Raw genomic sequence first — 16,419 nt, 5'->3', positions numbered from 1 at the left:
GAGGGGGAGTCAGTTTGGGGCTGGCTGGGGACATGGAGTGAAGTGCAGACGGGGTTGTCTGGCTCACTGCCCCCCAAAATGGACTCAGCTGAGGGGTCCTGTTCTCTGCACCTACAAGCTCTGTGTTAGACCATGTTCCTGTCACCTAATAAACCTTCTGTTCTACTGGCTGGCTGAGAATCCCATCTGACTGTGGAGTTGGGGGGCAGGATCCTCTGGCCCCCCCCTGGACCCTGCCTGGGCAGACTCGCTGTGGAAAGCGCACGGAGGGCAGAGGATGCTGAAGGCTCCAGGGTCAGACGAAGGAAGGTGGAAGCCGTGTGAGCTTCTTGCTCTGGGGACAGGCTGCTCAGAGAGGAGACTTCCCCAGAATCCTGCCTGGCTTCATAGGGAGCAGTTCCAGAGCAACACCCGGGGACCCCGTGACAGGGTGATTCAGGAACATCCTGCAGCCCCGAGGCTCCCCCGTTTGGAATCCATTCTTGGGAGCGCCCAGGCCTGCCCTGGCTCCAGACTGTAAACACAGAGCTGGGAAAAGGCTGATACATCGCAAGCTTGGCTGGGTTTAGCTGCGACCCTCCGGGGCCGGCCTTCATCCCCAGCGGTTTCAGAAGGTAACATTTTACCTGTTACCTCTCGCTGAAAATATGCCCTGTACAAACATCTCGCAGGAACCGGAACAATGGGCAGGTCCTTAGCTTTTGGCGGAGACCATGCTCCTCCCCCCCCTCGGGGAACTATCACGTGTAACGTACCTGCCTGCGCATATAACCGTCACACCCTGTCCAGTGTCACACGCTGTCATCCCGTAACGGGGCACTGTTCCAAGCCCCTGCAAAGCGCGGTGCAAACGTCAGTCAGCTCTGCTCCTGGAAGGGTGGCAAATCTGAGCCCCCTCGGCTTTCCCAAGGGGGCAAAAGAGGCAGTGAATGGGGCAAGGCAAAGCTCCGGAGAGCCCCATAGCCACACTGCAGCCAGCTGAGACCTGTCCCCACTCTGCACAGTAGCATCTGCCATGTGTGGATCGACCCAGACACCTGGGCAGAGTTTGTGCAGCTGTGACAGCTCCTCTGGCTGGCTCCATGAGCAGGGATTGAACCCACAGACTTTGTAGCTGTAAGCCAGAGGGGCTGTTGGTAACCTCTGTATGTGGGGGGGGGGGCAGAGAATCTGGGTGGGCCAGCGGGGGGTCCCGCGCTTTGGGGTGAGAGAACCTCGGGAACCTTTCCCAGCTCCGGGCTTTGCGTGGATTCCCGGCTGATGGACACGGGGGCAGGGCAGGCGGCAGAGGGAATCACAAGTGGTTTTCATTCCTCCCTCTCTCGCTGGAGCAGCCCCTGGCCCCAGTTCCATCCCCGAGGGGCTGCCAGGGGGGGAAGCAGTTTACCCCACGGGCTGAGGTGCCTGCCTTTTGCCCTGCCCGTGACCTCCAAACCAGCACAGCCTGGAGGACCTGCCCCTCTGCCCTGGCTTTCCTGACAGATCTTACCCACTGTACCTACAGTGCTGTGGGCCCTTTGCCAGTGGATTTATCTCGGCTGAGCGTACGTGGGATCCGGACACCCGCCATGGTGCAGGTGTGCTCCCACCCAGTCTGGCCCTAGCCCGAGGCTCTGGGTGCTTCAAGGGAGGGGCTTGTATTCTGTGCACACTATGGCCACATCCGGTTTTGCCCCGGGGCGGAGGGGAGGGGGGGTTTGTGGCAGAGCTCCCAGCATAAGGGGTGGGGCGCACTGGGCAGGTGCAGGGACCACGTATTTCCCCAGCCTCAGTTTACTGCTTTTAGCCCCCACCCCAGGGGCTACTCGCCCAGGGACACCGGCTGGCCCTCTTGGCTGTGCCTTGCAGGGGCATGTGCCCTGCTCTGGCTGCTAGATCCTAACCTGAACCCAGGCCCCTTTCAGGCCTGGGACACAGCCAGTGATGTACATAAAGATGTGGTTACACCTGGCAGGACTTTGGCCTGTTGCCCCACTGAATCTGAACCGAGGAGGCAACTCCCGGAGACCTGCCCTCCCTGCATTCAGCAGCCTCACTCTGTCTGCCCCACTGCTAGGATCCCCCTTCCCCAAAGCGCTTGCCCCGAGAACGCCATCCTTCCTACCAGAGCTGTTTCCGTGGCACCTGGCAACCACACTGACCACACAACATCCCGGAGACAGGAATGAGGGGCACCCGGCACAAGAAGGAAGTTGATTCAGCGGCTGTGGGGCAGAGGGTGCTCTCCAGAGACCGGCCTGCTCTGGGAGCAAGGCCTGCGCCACCGGTGACTCGAGGTGGGGCAGGTGGGAATATCTCGGCGTTGGGGTGGGATTCCCAGAGTCCTTTCCCTGGGATCATAGAATCATAGAATCATAGAATATCAGGGTTGGAAGGGACCCCAGAAGGTCATCTAGTCCAACCCCCTGCTCAAAGCAGGACCAAGTCCCAGTTAAATCATCCCAGCTAGGGCTTTGTCAAGCCTGACCTTAAAAACCTCTAAGGAAGGAGATTCTACCACCTCCCTAGGTAACGCATTCCAGTGTTTCACCACCCTCTTAGTGAAAAAGTTTTTCCTAATATCCAATCTAAACCTCCCCCATTGCAACTTGAGACCATTACTCCTCGTTCTGTCATCTGCTACCATTGAGAACAGTCTAGAGCCATCCTCTTTGAAACCCCCTTTCAGGTAGTTGAAAGCAGCTATCAAATCCCCCCTCATTCTTCTCTTCTGCAGACTAAACAATCCCAGCTCCCTCAGCCTCTCCTCATAAGTCATGTGCTCTAGACCCCTAATCATTTTCGTTGCCCTTCGTTGTACTCTTTCCAATTTATCCACATCCTTCCTGTAGTGTGGGGCCCAAAACTGGACACAGTACTCCAGATGAGGCCTCACCAGTGTCGAATAGAGGGGAACGATCACGTCCCTCGATCTGCTCGCTATGCCCCTACTTATACAACCCAAAATGCCATTGGCCTTCTTGGCAACAAGGGCACACTGCTGACTCATATCCAGCTTCTCGTCCACTGTCACCCCTAGGTCCTTTTCCGCAGAACTGCTGCCGAGCCATTCGGTCCCTAGTCTGTAGCGGTGCATTGGATTCTTCCATCCTAAGTGCAGGACCCTGCATTTATCCTTATTGAACCTCATTAGATTTCTTTTGGCCCAATCCTCCAATTTGTGGATCCTGGCAACAGGACGAGCTGAGCTGCCAGGGGGTTTCCCATCCTTTCCCAAATGTTGGCAGCGTTGACCGGATTGGAGGGCAGAGATCATGGCTTTGGGGTTGTTTGAGGGGTTGCATTCTTGGTCTCCCCTACCCCGGGGCTGTGCATGGCCTCTGACTGGGCTGCAGGGCAGATATTAGCAGGTTTCTCAGCTTACCCAGAGCGAGCAGCTGCACCCCCAGGGGCAAAGAGTGCGAAAACACAGGGCCGCTCAGCGGCAGGGGGCAGAGGTGGCGTGAGGTATAGTGTGAGAGTAGGAACTGGGGAGGGGGGGGAAGGTTGAGTAATTGCATCTCGTGATAAAGCATCACCCAAGGTGGTGGTTAGAACTGCCTGCTCTGGTGTTCTCCACAGGGCCCTTTCCTGTTTGTCGCTCTCAGCCAGGTTGTTTTGCTTCCAGCGCTGGGTAGACAGCCCCACTTCTCCCTCACTCTGAAGCTGCCTGGGGACCCTGCGGGACCGCACTTCTGCCTTCGAGGCGCTTTTGGGAAGGAAACGGCTCCTCCGCCCACCTCTCCCGAAAGGGCCAGGATCCAGGGCATCCCAGGTTAGTGCCACACCAAGAGCCACCCTCTGAGTGCCACATTAGATTGGAAGCTTCCTGGGGCAGGGCCTGTCTTTCCGTTCTTTGTGCAGCCCCTAATGCTGCGGGGCCCCGGTTTGTGGCCCCCTGGTGATACGAATAGTGAGACTTGCAGACTCTGAGCCGGTTAACACAATGTAAGGTGGGGGAGAGGGCAGTGCCTGGCACAACAGGGCCCTGATCTCAGTTGCGGGGGGGGAGGGAGGGGCAGCACCTGGCATAAAAGAATGAGGCAGGATCCTTTCTTCCCAGCCACCCCTGCGGGCCTGTGGGTGCTGAGCTCCCCTGCCAACCTGGCACCCAGCTCACAAGTTTTCCAGCATTCCTCTCGCCCCGTGTTTGTTGTCAAACATGCCCCTGCAGTAGAGACCCTGCTTCACCCACTGGCACTGGCACTGGCACAGGACAGGGCCGAGCCTGTTCCTCAGGCAGGCAGCACGAGCTCCCGAGGCCGGGTCTTGGGCTCTGCCCCACTTCCCCCGGGGGCTGGAAGCTGCGCTGCCTTGCACCGGCTGTCGCCCTCCTCACCACCCGTGTCACACCGATTTCACGCTAGTGTAAACTGCTACCCGGAGAGGAACAGGGCTGCGAGCCAGGCCCATCCCCATCAATGGGGAGGAACCAGAAGCTGGTCCCGCTGGGAGCAGAATCGGGCCCTTCTTCCGGACGAGGCAGCTGCCAGGTGCTCCATGGCACAGGCTGGCCCCAAGCTAGAGCCCTGCTCCGTGGATGGTGTGGAGGGAATTCTTGTTTCCCTGCATCCACTCAGCCCTGGGGGGACCCAACCAGGGAACCCCCTTCCCCCTCACCTCCCAGTCATGGTTAACATCTGAGCTCTGGCCCCAGAAGAGCCTCGTTCCTGGTCCAATCAAGGAGATTCACTCAACCAGCAAGGCCAAGCCCCCCTCTGAGTCTCCCGACCCCCCAACAGCTGCCTGGCACCCCACATAGGGTTGCCAACCCTCCTGATGGTCCTGAAGTCTTCAAGAATTCGAGATTAATCTTTAACTCAATGTGACGAAACCTCCAGGAATAGTCCCACTGCAACTGGCAACCCCAGGCTGGGGAGGTGGTACCGGGCCAAGAACTGACCTGGGGAGCAATGTCTGACTGGAGCTGGGAGGAACTGTGGACCAAATAGAGCCAAACCGGAAGGGGGCACAGTCTCTGAACCCATGTGCCAGGCTGGGGCCCCACCTAGCCCCCAGCACGGCCCAGATCCCCCCGACGGCATAGGGCTCCCCCCTCACCTCCCCGCTGCCCCCTGCAGGATGCGTCTGGTGCAGAAGTCCATATGTCTGCTGCTGGTGGCCACGGCGTCCCTGGCCCTGCTGTACCTGCACGTCTGGTCGCCCAAGCCCTACAGCACGGTCGACCTGCGCAACCGGCCGGACCGAGCCCCCGAGCAGCTGCTGGGCGAGCCCTTGCTGGGCCCCTCCAACAAGTACGCCCACATCCCCTTCCGGCTCAAGGAGGAGATCCTCGAGTAAGGACCTCCGTCCCCTGTCCCCCCCCCCGCAGCGGGGGGGGGGCGGCTGACATGGGTCGGGGGAGATGTACGGGGCAGGAAAGGGTGGCCAGGGATGGGGAAGCCCCAGCAGGGCCTTGGCTAGGGTGGATGTGGGACTGGCCCCTACGGGCAGGGCTGCAGCCTGGCTCCTGGGATGGACCTTGGGAAGTGGATTTTCCAGGTTCCCCATGGGGATCCCAGCCCTTCCCAGGGGACACTTCCCCAGAGCCCTGCCCTCTCCTGGGGGGCGAGTCCCCAGACCCCCCCATTGCCAGCACTGTGGTGCCCACCCCGTCAATAGGGTCATCAGCCTGGGACAGGAGGACAGGGGCAGGCATATAGGCCTGGGGCAGGAGGATTGGCCTGGGGCAGGAGGGCAGGGGTGTCTGAGGCAGGGGCGGGGATATCAGCCTGGGGCAGGGGTGTTGGTCTGGGGCAGGAAGGCAGGGGCATCAGCCTGGGGTGGGGGCAGGCAGGCAGGGACGGGAATGTCTGGGACAGGAAGGCAGGGGTGGGGGTGTCAGCCTCGGGCAGGAAGGTGGGGCAGGAGGGCAGGGGCATCAGCCAGGGGCAGGTGCAGGCGGGGACGGGGGTATCGGCCGGGGGTAGGCGGGCGGGGGTGGGAATAGGGGCAGGGGAGATGGGGGCGGGGGTATCGGCCAGGGGCAGGCGGGCAGGGGTGGGAATAGGGGCAGGGGAGATGGGGGCGGGGGTATCGGCCGGGGGTGGGGGTATAAGCCTGGGGCCGGCCAGGCGGGCGTGACCGGGCTCCTGGTCTTCCCAGGCTGCTGCCCCGGAACTCGTGCTCGTGCGAGGTGGTGCCCGGCGGGAAGCTGCCCTTCCCCAAGCAGCTCTTCGGCCAGCTCTACTCGCTGGAGTTCACCGCCGCCTTCGGCCCCGTGGAGCTGGCGCGGATCCACGGTACCCGGGAGCAGGAGTACCAGAGCGACCAGCATCGGTGAGCCACGCCGGGAGGGGGGCGGAGGAGTGGAGGGGGCAACCAAGTCAGAGGACCGCCCCCTCCTGCCTGGGGCACAGCCGGGGCTGGGCATATCCCCCCCTCACTCCTGTCTTCCCCCCCCAAGGACCAAGTCTCCAGCTGACCAGCTGCTGATCGTCAGAGCCAACTCCCCACTGGAGTACCCCGCCCAGGGCGTGGAGGTGCGCCCACTCCGGACCATCCTCATCCCAGGTGAGCACCTCAGCCTCTTGGGGAGGGGCGGGGGGGGGCAGCCTGCCCTGCTCCCCCCCGCTCCCAGGGCTGAACAGAGCCAGGGGTGATGGGGGCGAGGTGGCTGGGCGGAGGGAGGGAGCACACAGCCTGGGGAGCACTGGCCATGGCCAGCTGGAGACTGCAGCCTCCAGAGCTGGCAAATCCCCTGCCCCACGGGCGCTGCTGCCCAGGGACGACCAGCGGGCAGGACCTGAGCTCGCTGTGGCAGTGACGGGGTGGGGGGCTCCTGGGGTCTCACTAATCCCGTTTCTTGCTTCCCCAGGGCTCAGCTTGCAGGCGGCCAGCAGGAAACTGTACGAGGTAAGGCGTGGAGGGGGCTCACCGCAGGGGGGCGGGCACGATCCTGGGGCAGTGGCTGGCTCTTTGGGGTGCAGGGTGAGCCCCTAGACCCCACATTGCTCCAAAGCTGCCTTGTGGAAACTGGCACGTGGATGCTGGGCAGCACCAGCTCTGCCCTGGGGACAGTGACCCACAGGGTGGGTCTGAGGAGTTTATTCCGGGGAGTGTGCTTGGCGTCTGTTCTCACAGGGACGGCCTCACCTCGGGGCCCGAGGGTCACGGTCCCAAAGCACGATGCCAGCATGGGCACTTTCTACATGCCTAGGGTGACCAGATGTCCCGTTTTTAAAGGGACAGTCCCCCTATTTAAGCCCTGCTGCAGGTGTCCCAACCTTTTCTTAAAAACGGGCAGATTGTCCCGTATTTTCTGTCTCCCTGACCCCATCAGAACTGGCGGGTCCTGCTGCTGGCCAGGTCCCTGCTCGCCAGCTGCCTGCCCACCAGTGGCCGACGAGGGGGGTGGTTGTGCAAGGTTGGTGGCGGGGTGAAGATGCAGCGCGTGGGGCCAGCTGCTCCCCATGGTGGTCAGTGCAGTCCCTGCTGCGGGCCGGCTGTCGACGAGCAGGGCCCCGTCCCCGTCCGGCAGTGGCTGCACAGTGGCTGGTGAGTGTGGGCAGGCGGCAGCTGGTTACGTGGCACCTCTGCTGCCCACCCATGGGCCTTTTACGTGCTCCCCCCTCTCGCTGTCCTCTCCTTGCTTTGCCCCTTCCCCCCTGCTGCTCCTCCGTATGCCCCCCCCGATGGGGCACGTCCCGCTCCTTCCTTCCCCTCACTGCCTCTGGCTGGGCCGGCGCCCCGGGAAAACCCAAGACCCTCTGGCCAAAGCATGCCGAAGCCCCACGCAGCCCCACAGAGCCTCTCTGCCCCTCAGCTATGCTCTGGAGTGGTTTCCAGCCTGTTCATTCCCTGAGCCTGCAGGCTTCACAGCAGCCCCCCAGGCAGGGACTTAGCACCCCTCACTCCCTCCCCAGCTGCTTCCCCCAGGGAGTGCAGGGCTGCTCTGTCCCTTAGGCCTAGGTAGCCCCCCCTGCTGAGTCCCCCCTCTGGCCAGGTTCACTGAAACCCCTGCAGTCAGGTTCTCAATGCATCCTTTGGCCTTAACCCCTTCCTGCCTGCGCTGTAGCTGGGGGACAGGTGGTGGCTGGGCTATGGGGGTGGCCAGCAGCAGCCTGGAAGTGGGCAGGAAGGGACAAGCTCCTGCAGCTGGAAGCAGCTCCCGTCCATCCCTTTCCTCCAGTGCGGAAAGGCTGCTACTGGCCATCTGGTGGGGGGGGGGGGAAATGTGATCCACACACACACACACCCTCCCAGGACCCGTGCCAGGTACCAGAAGAGGCAGGTCCGTCTTCGGGGGCCAATCAGGCATGGAGGGTGGAGAGCGCAGGCAGGGAGAGGTGGGCCAGTCGGTCACCTCCCGCCTCTCTGTATGGGGGGGGAGGGGAGAGAGAGAGAGAGCTCTCCCTGTGTTTGTGGGATTGGGGGGGTGTTACCCCTCCCCATGTGAACTCTAAAGTCTTAAAAAGATACGAAGATGATTAAAAAAAAAAAAAAAAAAAAAGAGTCCAGCTACACAGCATTTCTTTGTAACAGAGGCTCGGTCCACGTGGGCGTTTGTACTGCATACTTCTGATTGATTGCCGTGGAATACGTGTAATTTTACCAGGTCTCCCATATTCAGCATAGGGAAACATGGTCACCCCCACACACACCCCTTCCCCAACCAGGCAGTACCAGCCTAGCACCTATCCCCGCGCCAGGGGTGGTGCCTTTTGCCACAAGCCGGCTGGCGCCATACCTAGCCCCAAGCGCTAACCCTGCCTCCCTCTTCCCACCTCCCTAGGTGACCCTGACTGCCACCCTGGGCACCTTCGATGTGGCGGCAGTGGTGGAGGGGGTGAAGGCGCAGGGCGAGGGGGAGACGCGTCTCTCACTGTCGAGCGACCAGTTGGACAACCTCAACCGCCAGCTGCAGTTCGTCACCTACACCAACACGCTCTTTCACCCCAACACCGCGGACACAGGTGTGCACCTGGCATTGTGAGGGGGTGGGGTGGGATCTGACAACCGGCCTTGGTGCAGGGGGGCAAGGGGCAATACTTGGTGCAGGGGGGCAAGAGGCAATACCTGCAACAGGACACCCCCCCATCGGCAGGACATTCCAATATCGGGCATGTGACCCTGTGTGCCCCCCTGCCGTATTGCCTTGGGATGATGCGGCACCAGGTACCAGGAGAGGCGGGTCTGTCCCGGGGGGGCTAATCAGGCATGGAGGACGGAGAGCACCAGGCAGGGAGGGGAGGGCCGGTTGGTCACCTCCCTCCTCAGCAAGTTCTCAGATGACACTAAGCTGAGGGGAGTGGTAGATATGCTGGCGGGTAGGGATAGGGTCCAGAGGGACCTAGACAAATTGGACAATTGGGCCAAAAGAAATCTGATGAGGTTCAACAAGGACAAGTGCATAAGTCCTGCACTTAGGACGGAAGAATCCCATGCACTGCTACAGACTAGGGACCAACTGGCTAGGCAACAGTTCTGCAGAAAAGGACCTGGGGTTTACAGCGGACGAGAAGCTGGATGAGAGTCAGCAGCGTGCCCTTGTTGCTGAGAAGGCTAACGGCATATTGGGCTGTATTAGTAGAAACATGGCCAGCAGATCGAGGGAAGTGATTATTCCCCTCTATTCAGCACTGGTGAGGCCACATCTGGAGTATTGCATCCAGTTTTGGTCCCCCCACTACAGAAGGGATGTGGACAAATTGGAGAGAACCCAGCGGAGGGCAACAGAAATGATCAGGGGGCCAGGACACACGACTTATGAGGGGAGGCTGAGGGAACTGGGGTTATTTAGTCTGCAGAAGAGAAGAGTGAGGGAGGATTTGATAGCAGCCTTCACCTACCTGAAGGGGGGTCCAAAGAGGATGGAGCTCAGCTGTTCTCACTGGTGGCAGATGACAGAATGAGGAGTAATGGTCTCAAGTTGCAGTGGGGAGGTCTAGGTTGGATATTAGGAAACACTATTTCACGAGGAGGGTGGAGAGGCACTGGAATGGGTTACCTAGGGAGGTGGTGGAATCTCCTTCTTTAGAGGTTGTGACGGTGCTGCCCCGTGGGAGCCAGCTGAGGTCACTCAATTACGGTGAGCTGCGAACAAAACGGGGTAGGCAAACGCCAGAAGCTGGTGGATATTCCAATACTTAGATTTACCAAACCAGCACAAAACAGCTTCTATAGTACCTCCCTGGTTACTCAGAAGTTCAAACAACACAGTTCCCTTAAAGGGCCCAGCCTCAGGCCTCTGTCCAGACACACGTCAGATGTGATGATGGTTACTGAAAATCTTGTCTCATCATATAAAAGAAAAGGTTCTTCCAATCCCAAAGGATCAGCCACACACCCATGTCCAATTATAATTTAGATTTTACCCAAAATACATGCTATAGTCAATTCTTGTTAACTAAACTAATATTCAGGGTGACTCCAGTCAGTGACTGGGGATCTCAATCCTTATGGCTTAAGGTTTCCCCCTCTTGAAACCCAAAGCAGACTGGAGATGAAGAAGGATCATATCCCAAGATTTTTATACATTTCCTGCAGCCTTTTGGCCTGAGAAAACAATAGGCTTAACTTTCCTTCTTCCAAACATCATGGCAATTAGCACAGAGTAATTTATCCATTAAACAGTTCAGATACAGGTAATCCCAACCTTCAAAGAGACATAGACAATAATACTGTTTCACTCAAGTATCTTCCTAAATGTTAATATTCCTTTTTTGATCTTTGAATCAAAGCTATAGCCATAGACAAGACTTGTTTGCTTACATCACAAGACCTGAGCAAACATCTCCCCTTCTACCTCTAACAATGCCGGCTGCATTTCAAAGCTCTGTTCATTTCCATCTCTTCCTAACCAGTCTCTAAAGTTCGGCCCTGGGTCAGGTCAGTCTGCGAGTTTGTTACCTCTTTCTGGCCCTGTCACCTTTCAATGAGATATTATATTACACGCATAACGTCACAGAGGTTTTTAAGGTCTGGCTCGACAAAGCCCTGGTGGGATGATTTAGTGGGTGAAGGTCCTGCTTTGAGCTGGAGGTCCAGCTGGGGGCTGGACTAGATGACCTCCTGAGGTCCCTTCCAACCCTGATCTTCCAGGATTCTACGATTCATGGAGAGGGCAGGATCAGTCCAGTCGCTCAGGGTGACCCAACCACAGAAGTTGGGGCGGCAGCCATCGAATGGAGCAGTTTTTAAAAGACCCCTCCCACCCATCCATATTTACTTTCCCACCCTCCCGTTTAGCCCCCCCTTCCCCTTTTCCCCTCTGGACAGTCCAGCCAGGCCCCATACCCCCGTCCCCGGGATCTGGGCTCCACCCCAGTTTCTACGCAGCCCCTGCAGCAGGCCAGCCTCCCAAAGGGACCCACTCATCCTGCAGCCTCTCCCTTGATCTAGGTTGGTTTCAGCCAGTCCTTTAACGACTCTCTCGTCCCACCCCAGGCTGTCACCTGTCCGCCCCCCACTCATGTTTCCTGCTCTGCCCCAGGAGCAGCTTTTGAACCCATTTGCACCCCCCAGGTAGCAAGGCAAAGTCCAGAGGGAAACTGAGGCACACACAGGCAGAAAATTCCCCCTTCGTCACCCCCCAAACCTGCTTTTCCAAGGGGCGGGCAGCAATGGGCTGGTGCGGTCTTCAGCACTCCCCTCTCTGGGGCATCACCCATACGGTCGTCTGCCCCTTTGGCCTGAACTGGGTCTGACTTAATATAGGGCCCAGGCTCCTCCCCCTCCCAGCAGCCTCTGATTGGAGCTTGTTGGGTGATACCCCAGTTCTCCCAGGTGGACGTTGCAGTCACTCATGTGCTAGGCTCCAGAGCAGGGTGCTGGGGGGGCTCTCCGGACGGGGGGGAGGCCAGAGAAGAAGGCAATATCTGGTGCCAGCAGGCAGGCCTGGCAGGGGTAGATCTGCAAAACACCAGGTGGGGGAAGCCAATCCAGGGCACCGTAAAGAGTGGGCAGCTGCACCCGGGGGGGGCTGTTGTGGGGAGGGGAATATTTCCAGCCCCCAAACCGCAGAGACTGGCTGGGCAACGCGGCTGGCCTGTCCCCTCCCCTCCCAGGCCAGGGGCAGGGGGATGGCTGGCATGACGAGGCAGGCGGGAGAGAGGAGATACCTGCATGGAATCCTGGGGAGTACTGGGCCCCTGGGGGACCCCTCCTGCCAGGGGGGCCCCTGTACCCCAGAACTTCTTCTGCGCTGACCCCTACCCCTCCTAGTACCCGTCTCCCCCTTTGTTTTCCAGTGCAGTTTGCTGCCGATGGGCACCAGGCATCTTTCACCATCCGAATCCGCCACGCACCCACGCCCAAGCTCTATAACCCGGGATCCCCGGGCGACGGCGGAGGTGAGTGCCAGGCAGGTGCCAGGGCCCAGCGAGGATCTGGGGGGGAGGGAGCAGGACAGGCCTGTCCCGGGTGACCTATGGGCTTCTGCAATGGGGAGGGAAAGGTCAGCCCACCATATTCGGGGTCAAGGCTGCCCCCACTGTCCCTCATAATCCTGCCTGCACCTCCCCACACAACCAGGGTCCCCTGAATCCTGCCACTGCCTCCCTCCCCCCCGACCTGGGATCCCCCTGAATCTTGGCACCGCCTCCCCACACAACCAGGCTTCCCTGAATCCTGCCACTGCCTCCCTTCCCCTGATCCGGGGTCCCCCTGAATCCCGCCTGTGCCTCCCCACACAACTGGGGTCCCCTGAATCCTGCTGTAGCCTCTCCTCCGACCCAGGGTCCCCCTGAATCCTGCCTGCACCTCCACACACCACCGGGGTCCCCTGAATCCTGCCACTGCCTCCCTCCCCCCAACCTGGGGTCCCCTGAATCCTGCCGCTGCTTCTCCTCCTGCCTGTCCAGCTCTATTGGCTGGAGCAGATGGCACCCAGCTGCAGCTATCTGAGGCTGGAATTGGAGGGGGGGAGCTTGTCCTCCCAAGGCAGGATCCCCTCCCGCAGAGTCTGGAGTGCTGCCCCCACCCTCCCCCAGCAGATTACAACATCAGCGCCCTGGTCAGCATTGCGACCAAGACCTTCCTGCGGTATGACAAGCTGCGGGTGCTGATCGCCAGCATCCGCCGCTTCTACCCCACGGTGACCATCATCATCGCAGACGACAGCCAGCACCCCGAGCCTGTGGGCGGCCCCCACATCGAGCAGTACTTCATGCCCTTCGGCAAGGTGCGGGGTGCCAGGGGGGTTGGGGCTGGGGCAGAAATGGGCGCGGGACTGTGGGAAGACGGTGGGGCGGGGGCCAGAAGAGACTGAGAGGGGGTGGGGCTGGGGGGGCCAGGCCAGGCACTGATGTGTCCTCCGCTCTCCCCCACCCAGGGCTGGTTCGCAGGGCGCAATCTGGCCATTTCCCAGGTCACCACCAAGTACGTGCTGTGGGTGGATGACGACTTCATTTTCACGCCCCGCACCAGGGTGGAGAAGCTGGTGGACGTGCTGGAGAAAACCAGCCTGGACCTGGTGAGTGTTTGTGGGGGGGGGCTGCGCCTGGGGCGAGGGGGGGAAATGTGGGGGGCTGGCCATGCCTGGGGGTGGGGGGGAATTGCAGGGTGTCCAGCTATGCCTTGTAGGGGGATCCCCAGATCGTGCCTGGCTGGGGATGATGGGGGGAGTTCGGCCACACCTGGGCAGGGCGGGGGGCTCCTGAGAGTGGGATTCCACAGCTACCCCCCACCCCCCATTCTGCTGCTCCCCCACCCCCACCAGCTGCAGGGATCCCAGCAGGGGGCCCGAGGCGCAGGGAGGGAAGGGGAGCCCCCTAGTGGCCACTGCCGGGCATGACATGGTGGGAGTCGCAGGAGCTGCCCCAGCTGGATGGGGACCCCCAAGGCTTTATCTCCTGCACCAGGCGGCTCCCGCCCCAGTGCATTGGGGGCACCCGAGTCCTCGCCCCAGGGGGCAGCGGGGCAGGATGGATCACAGAAAGAATGCAGGTGTCAGAGCTCCCTGCACATTGCCCCCAGGGGAGGGAGACCCAGGAGAGGGGGAGCTGCCCCAGGGCCCCCAGTGGAAGGAGACCCAGGGGAGGGGGAGCTGCCCCAGGGCCCTCAGGGGAGCAGTACCTAGGGAAGGGGGGAACTGTCCCAAGGCCCCCAGGGGAGGGAGACCCAGAGCAGGGGGGGAGCTGGCCCAAGGCCCTCAGGGGAGCGGGGGAGGTGGCCCAGGAGATGGGGGAGCTGACCCAGGGCCCCCAGAGGACGGAACCCAGGGGAGGGGGAGCTGGCCGGGAGGGGAGCTGACCCATGGCCCCCAGGGGATTGGGCCCAGGGGAGGGGAAGCTGGTGCAGAGCCCCACATGCTACCCCTGGCAGCCCGTCCGTCCGTCCCCCTGCTCACATCGGTGTGTCTGGCAGGTGGGGGGCGCAGTGCGGGAGATCACAGGGTTCACCACCACCTACCGGCAGAAGATCAGCGTGCAGGCAGGAGGCAAGGAGGGTGACTGCCTGCAAATGCGCCAGGGCTACCACCATCTCCTCGAGGGCTTCCCCGGCTGCGTGGTCACCGATGGAGTCGTCAACTTCTTCCTGGCCCGCACAGCCAAGGTGCTGCAGGTGGGGTTTGACCCCCGGCTCAGCCGTGTCGCCCACCTCGGTGAGTGCAGGGGAAGGCTCGTGCTGGGGCTGCACCACACCACTATAGCACCTGCCTAGTGGTTAAAGCAGGGCAGGGGACTGGGAGCCAGGACTCCTGGGTTCTATCCCCAGTTCTGGGAGGGGAGTGGGGTTTAGTGGTTAGAGCCGGGAGGGGTGGGGGGTGAGAGCCAGGACTCCTAGGTTCTATCCCCAGTTCTGCCACTGACTCTCTGTGGCATTGGTCACCTCCCTCTGCCTCAGTTTCCCTCCCTGTGGCATCGGGGTGCTGACATGGGGCTCCATTGCAGGCTACACAGGGTCCCTGGCCAGCCGAGGCAATAGGGCTGTGGGCTGTCGTCGTTTCCGCGTGGCGGTTAGCCAGGCAGGCCGGTGCCAACTGGAGAGCCGACGTGCCAAACAGAAGTCACCACTTTTGCTAGGACTTGGGGAATGGGACGCTTCGTGGCAGTTTCCTGCTTTGGGGCCTGGTTCCCGAAATCCCAACAGGGGTCAGTGGGAGAGATCACCAAGGGGTGTCTCAGGGATCAGATCCTGAGAAGACCAGGGGGTCTGGGATGCGGGTTCGATCCCTTTGCCCGCAGCCGACCCCCTCCCCCCAGTCAAGCAGTCCTGGGCTGGCTGACCCAGCCCCTCCTGACTCCCCGTGCCCTCCCCCCGGCAGAGTTCTTCATCGACGGGCTGGGCGTGCTGCACGTGGGCTCGTGCGCCGACGTGGTGGTGGATCACGCCTCCAAGATCAAGCTGCCCTGGCAGAAGACGGAGAGCGAGAAGCAATACGCCAAGTTCCGCTACCCCCCGTCGGCCGACAGCAGTGTCAGCGTCAAACACGGTCTCTTCTACTTCAAAAACCGCTTCAAGTGTATGACAGGCAACTAACCCCACTGGGCTACCAGCCCCGCCCTGCCAGCGAGCCGGATCCCAGGGAGAGCCCCCCCCCCATGGAGCTGGGGCTTTTTATCCTTGTACCAGGCCAGGGAGGTGACCCCTGCTACCCCTGGCTCGCTGGTGCCTCCCACCCAGCGCCATCCCCACGCCCTGCCAGCTTCAGGCTGTCTCCATGGTGGGGGGTGGGGAGTCTCCCCCACTTTCCCAGCTGGTAGCAGGGCCTGGGGGAATCCAGTCGCACAGTGGGATACTGGGAAATTCCCTGGACCACAGGATGGGTGGCTGAGAATAGCTTACATCACCCCGGTGGCTGAACCCCCACTTTCCCCCAGAGATGCTGTTTTATACTGGACAGACCTGCCCCCCTTCACAGCTGGATTTCTCCAGCCCCCCCTGCAGGAGAGAAAAAGCACAGCCCCCGCCCCTCCCAGCTGCCTTGGGACAAGTGTCAGTACCTCATTTTATTTTGTGCCAAGTCGTTATAGCCCCCATCTGCCCCCTCTGGGAGAGTTCCAACTTCAAGTGCCAAAGCCTGCGGGAGGGGGGGCAGCCCTTCGAGCAAGGGGAAGGGCTGACGCCCATGGCTGGGTGGGGGGGCATGGGCACGGGAGGCTCGTCCTTCCCAGGGCCGGGCAGTGGCTGAGGTCTCTTTCCTAGACCGAGGACTCTTTCTATACAGAATCCAAGAGCATGGGCACAAGGGGAAGGGCCAAGGGGACCGGCCCCATCTTTGCCCCACACACTGGCCGGCCCCAATCCCACACTGCTCCGAGAAGGGCCCACAGCCAGAGCATTGGATGAGGCAGTGGGTGCTGGCTTCTCAGCCAGGATACTGGCGGGGCAGGAGCTGGCTGGTGTCTCTGGGAACCGGAGGCAGCACAGCGGGAACCGTGTGTGTGCACGGGCATATGCGTGTGTGGGTATTTAATGTGAGCGAGCGAGAAGCCAGGCGCTGTCAGGCTGCACCCAAGGGAGACCCGGGGTTGGCAGATGGGCTGCTTGAGCTGC

The 16,419-nt window shown here is 61.0% G+C and overlaps 1 protein-coding gene across 6 annotated transcripts in view; it reads left to right on the top strand.

The window, feature by feature from the left end:
* The window catches only part of B4GALNT1 (beta-1,4-N-acetyl-galactosaminyltransferase 1), a 28,327-nt gene extending 12,320 nt beyond the window's left edge, over positions 1-16,007 (top strand). For 3 of the 6 annotated variants that reach the window (XM_038379012.2, XM_043506571.1, XM_038379011.2), the window contains exons 3-13: positions 3,562-3,754; positions 5,061-5,276; positions 6,085-6,258; positions 6,386-6,492; positions 6,797-6,834; positions 8,714-8,894; positions 12,171-12,272; positions 12,912-13,102; positions 13,253-13,393; positions 14,287-14,524; positions 15,188-16,007. In XM_038379012.2, the coding sequence (XP_038234940.1) occupies positions 5,062-5,276; positions 6,085-6,258; positions 6,386-6,492; positions 6,797-6,834; positions 8,714-8,894; positions 12,171-12,272; positions 12,912-13,102; positions 13,253-13,393; positions 14,287-14,524; positions 15,188-15,402 (1,602 nt within the window). In that variant the 5' untranslated portion in view covers positions 3,562-3,754; position 5,061 and the 3' untranslated portion in view covers positions 15,403-16,007. The remainder of the gene's footprint in view (positions 1-3,561; positions 3,755-5,060; positions 5,277-6,084; positions 6,259-6,385; positions 6,493-6,796; positions 6,835-8,713; positions 8,895-12,170; positions 12,273-12,911; positions 13,103-13,252; positions 13,394-14,286; positions 14,525-15,187) is intronic. The other 3 variants (XM_043506574.1, XM_043506572.1, XM_043506573.1) reach the window with 3 other exon arrangements.
* Positions 16,008-16,419: the final 412 nt, after the last annotated feature.

Source organism: Dermochelys coriacea, chromosome 20, assembly GCF_009764565.3.
Source record: "Dermochelys coriacea isolate rDerCor1 chromosome 20, rDerCor1.pri.v4, whole genome shotgun sequence".
Lineage (NCBI taxonomy): Eukaryota > Metazoa > Chordata > Testudines > Dermochelyidae > Dermochelys > Dermochelys coriacea.
Note: the sequence above shows the minus strand (reverse complement) of the source record. Positions and strands in the feature narration are given on the sequence as shown.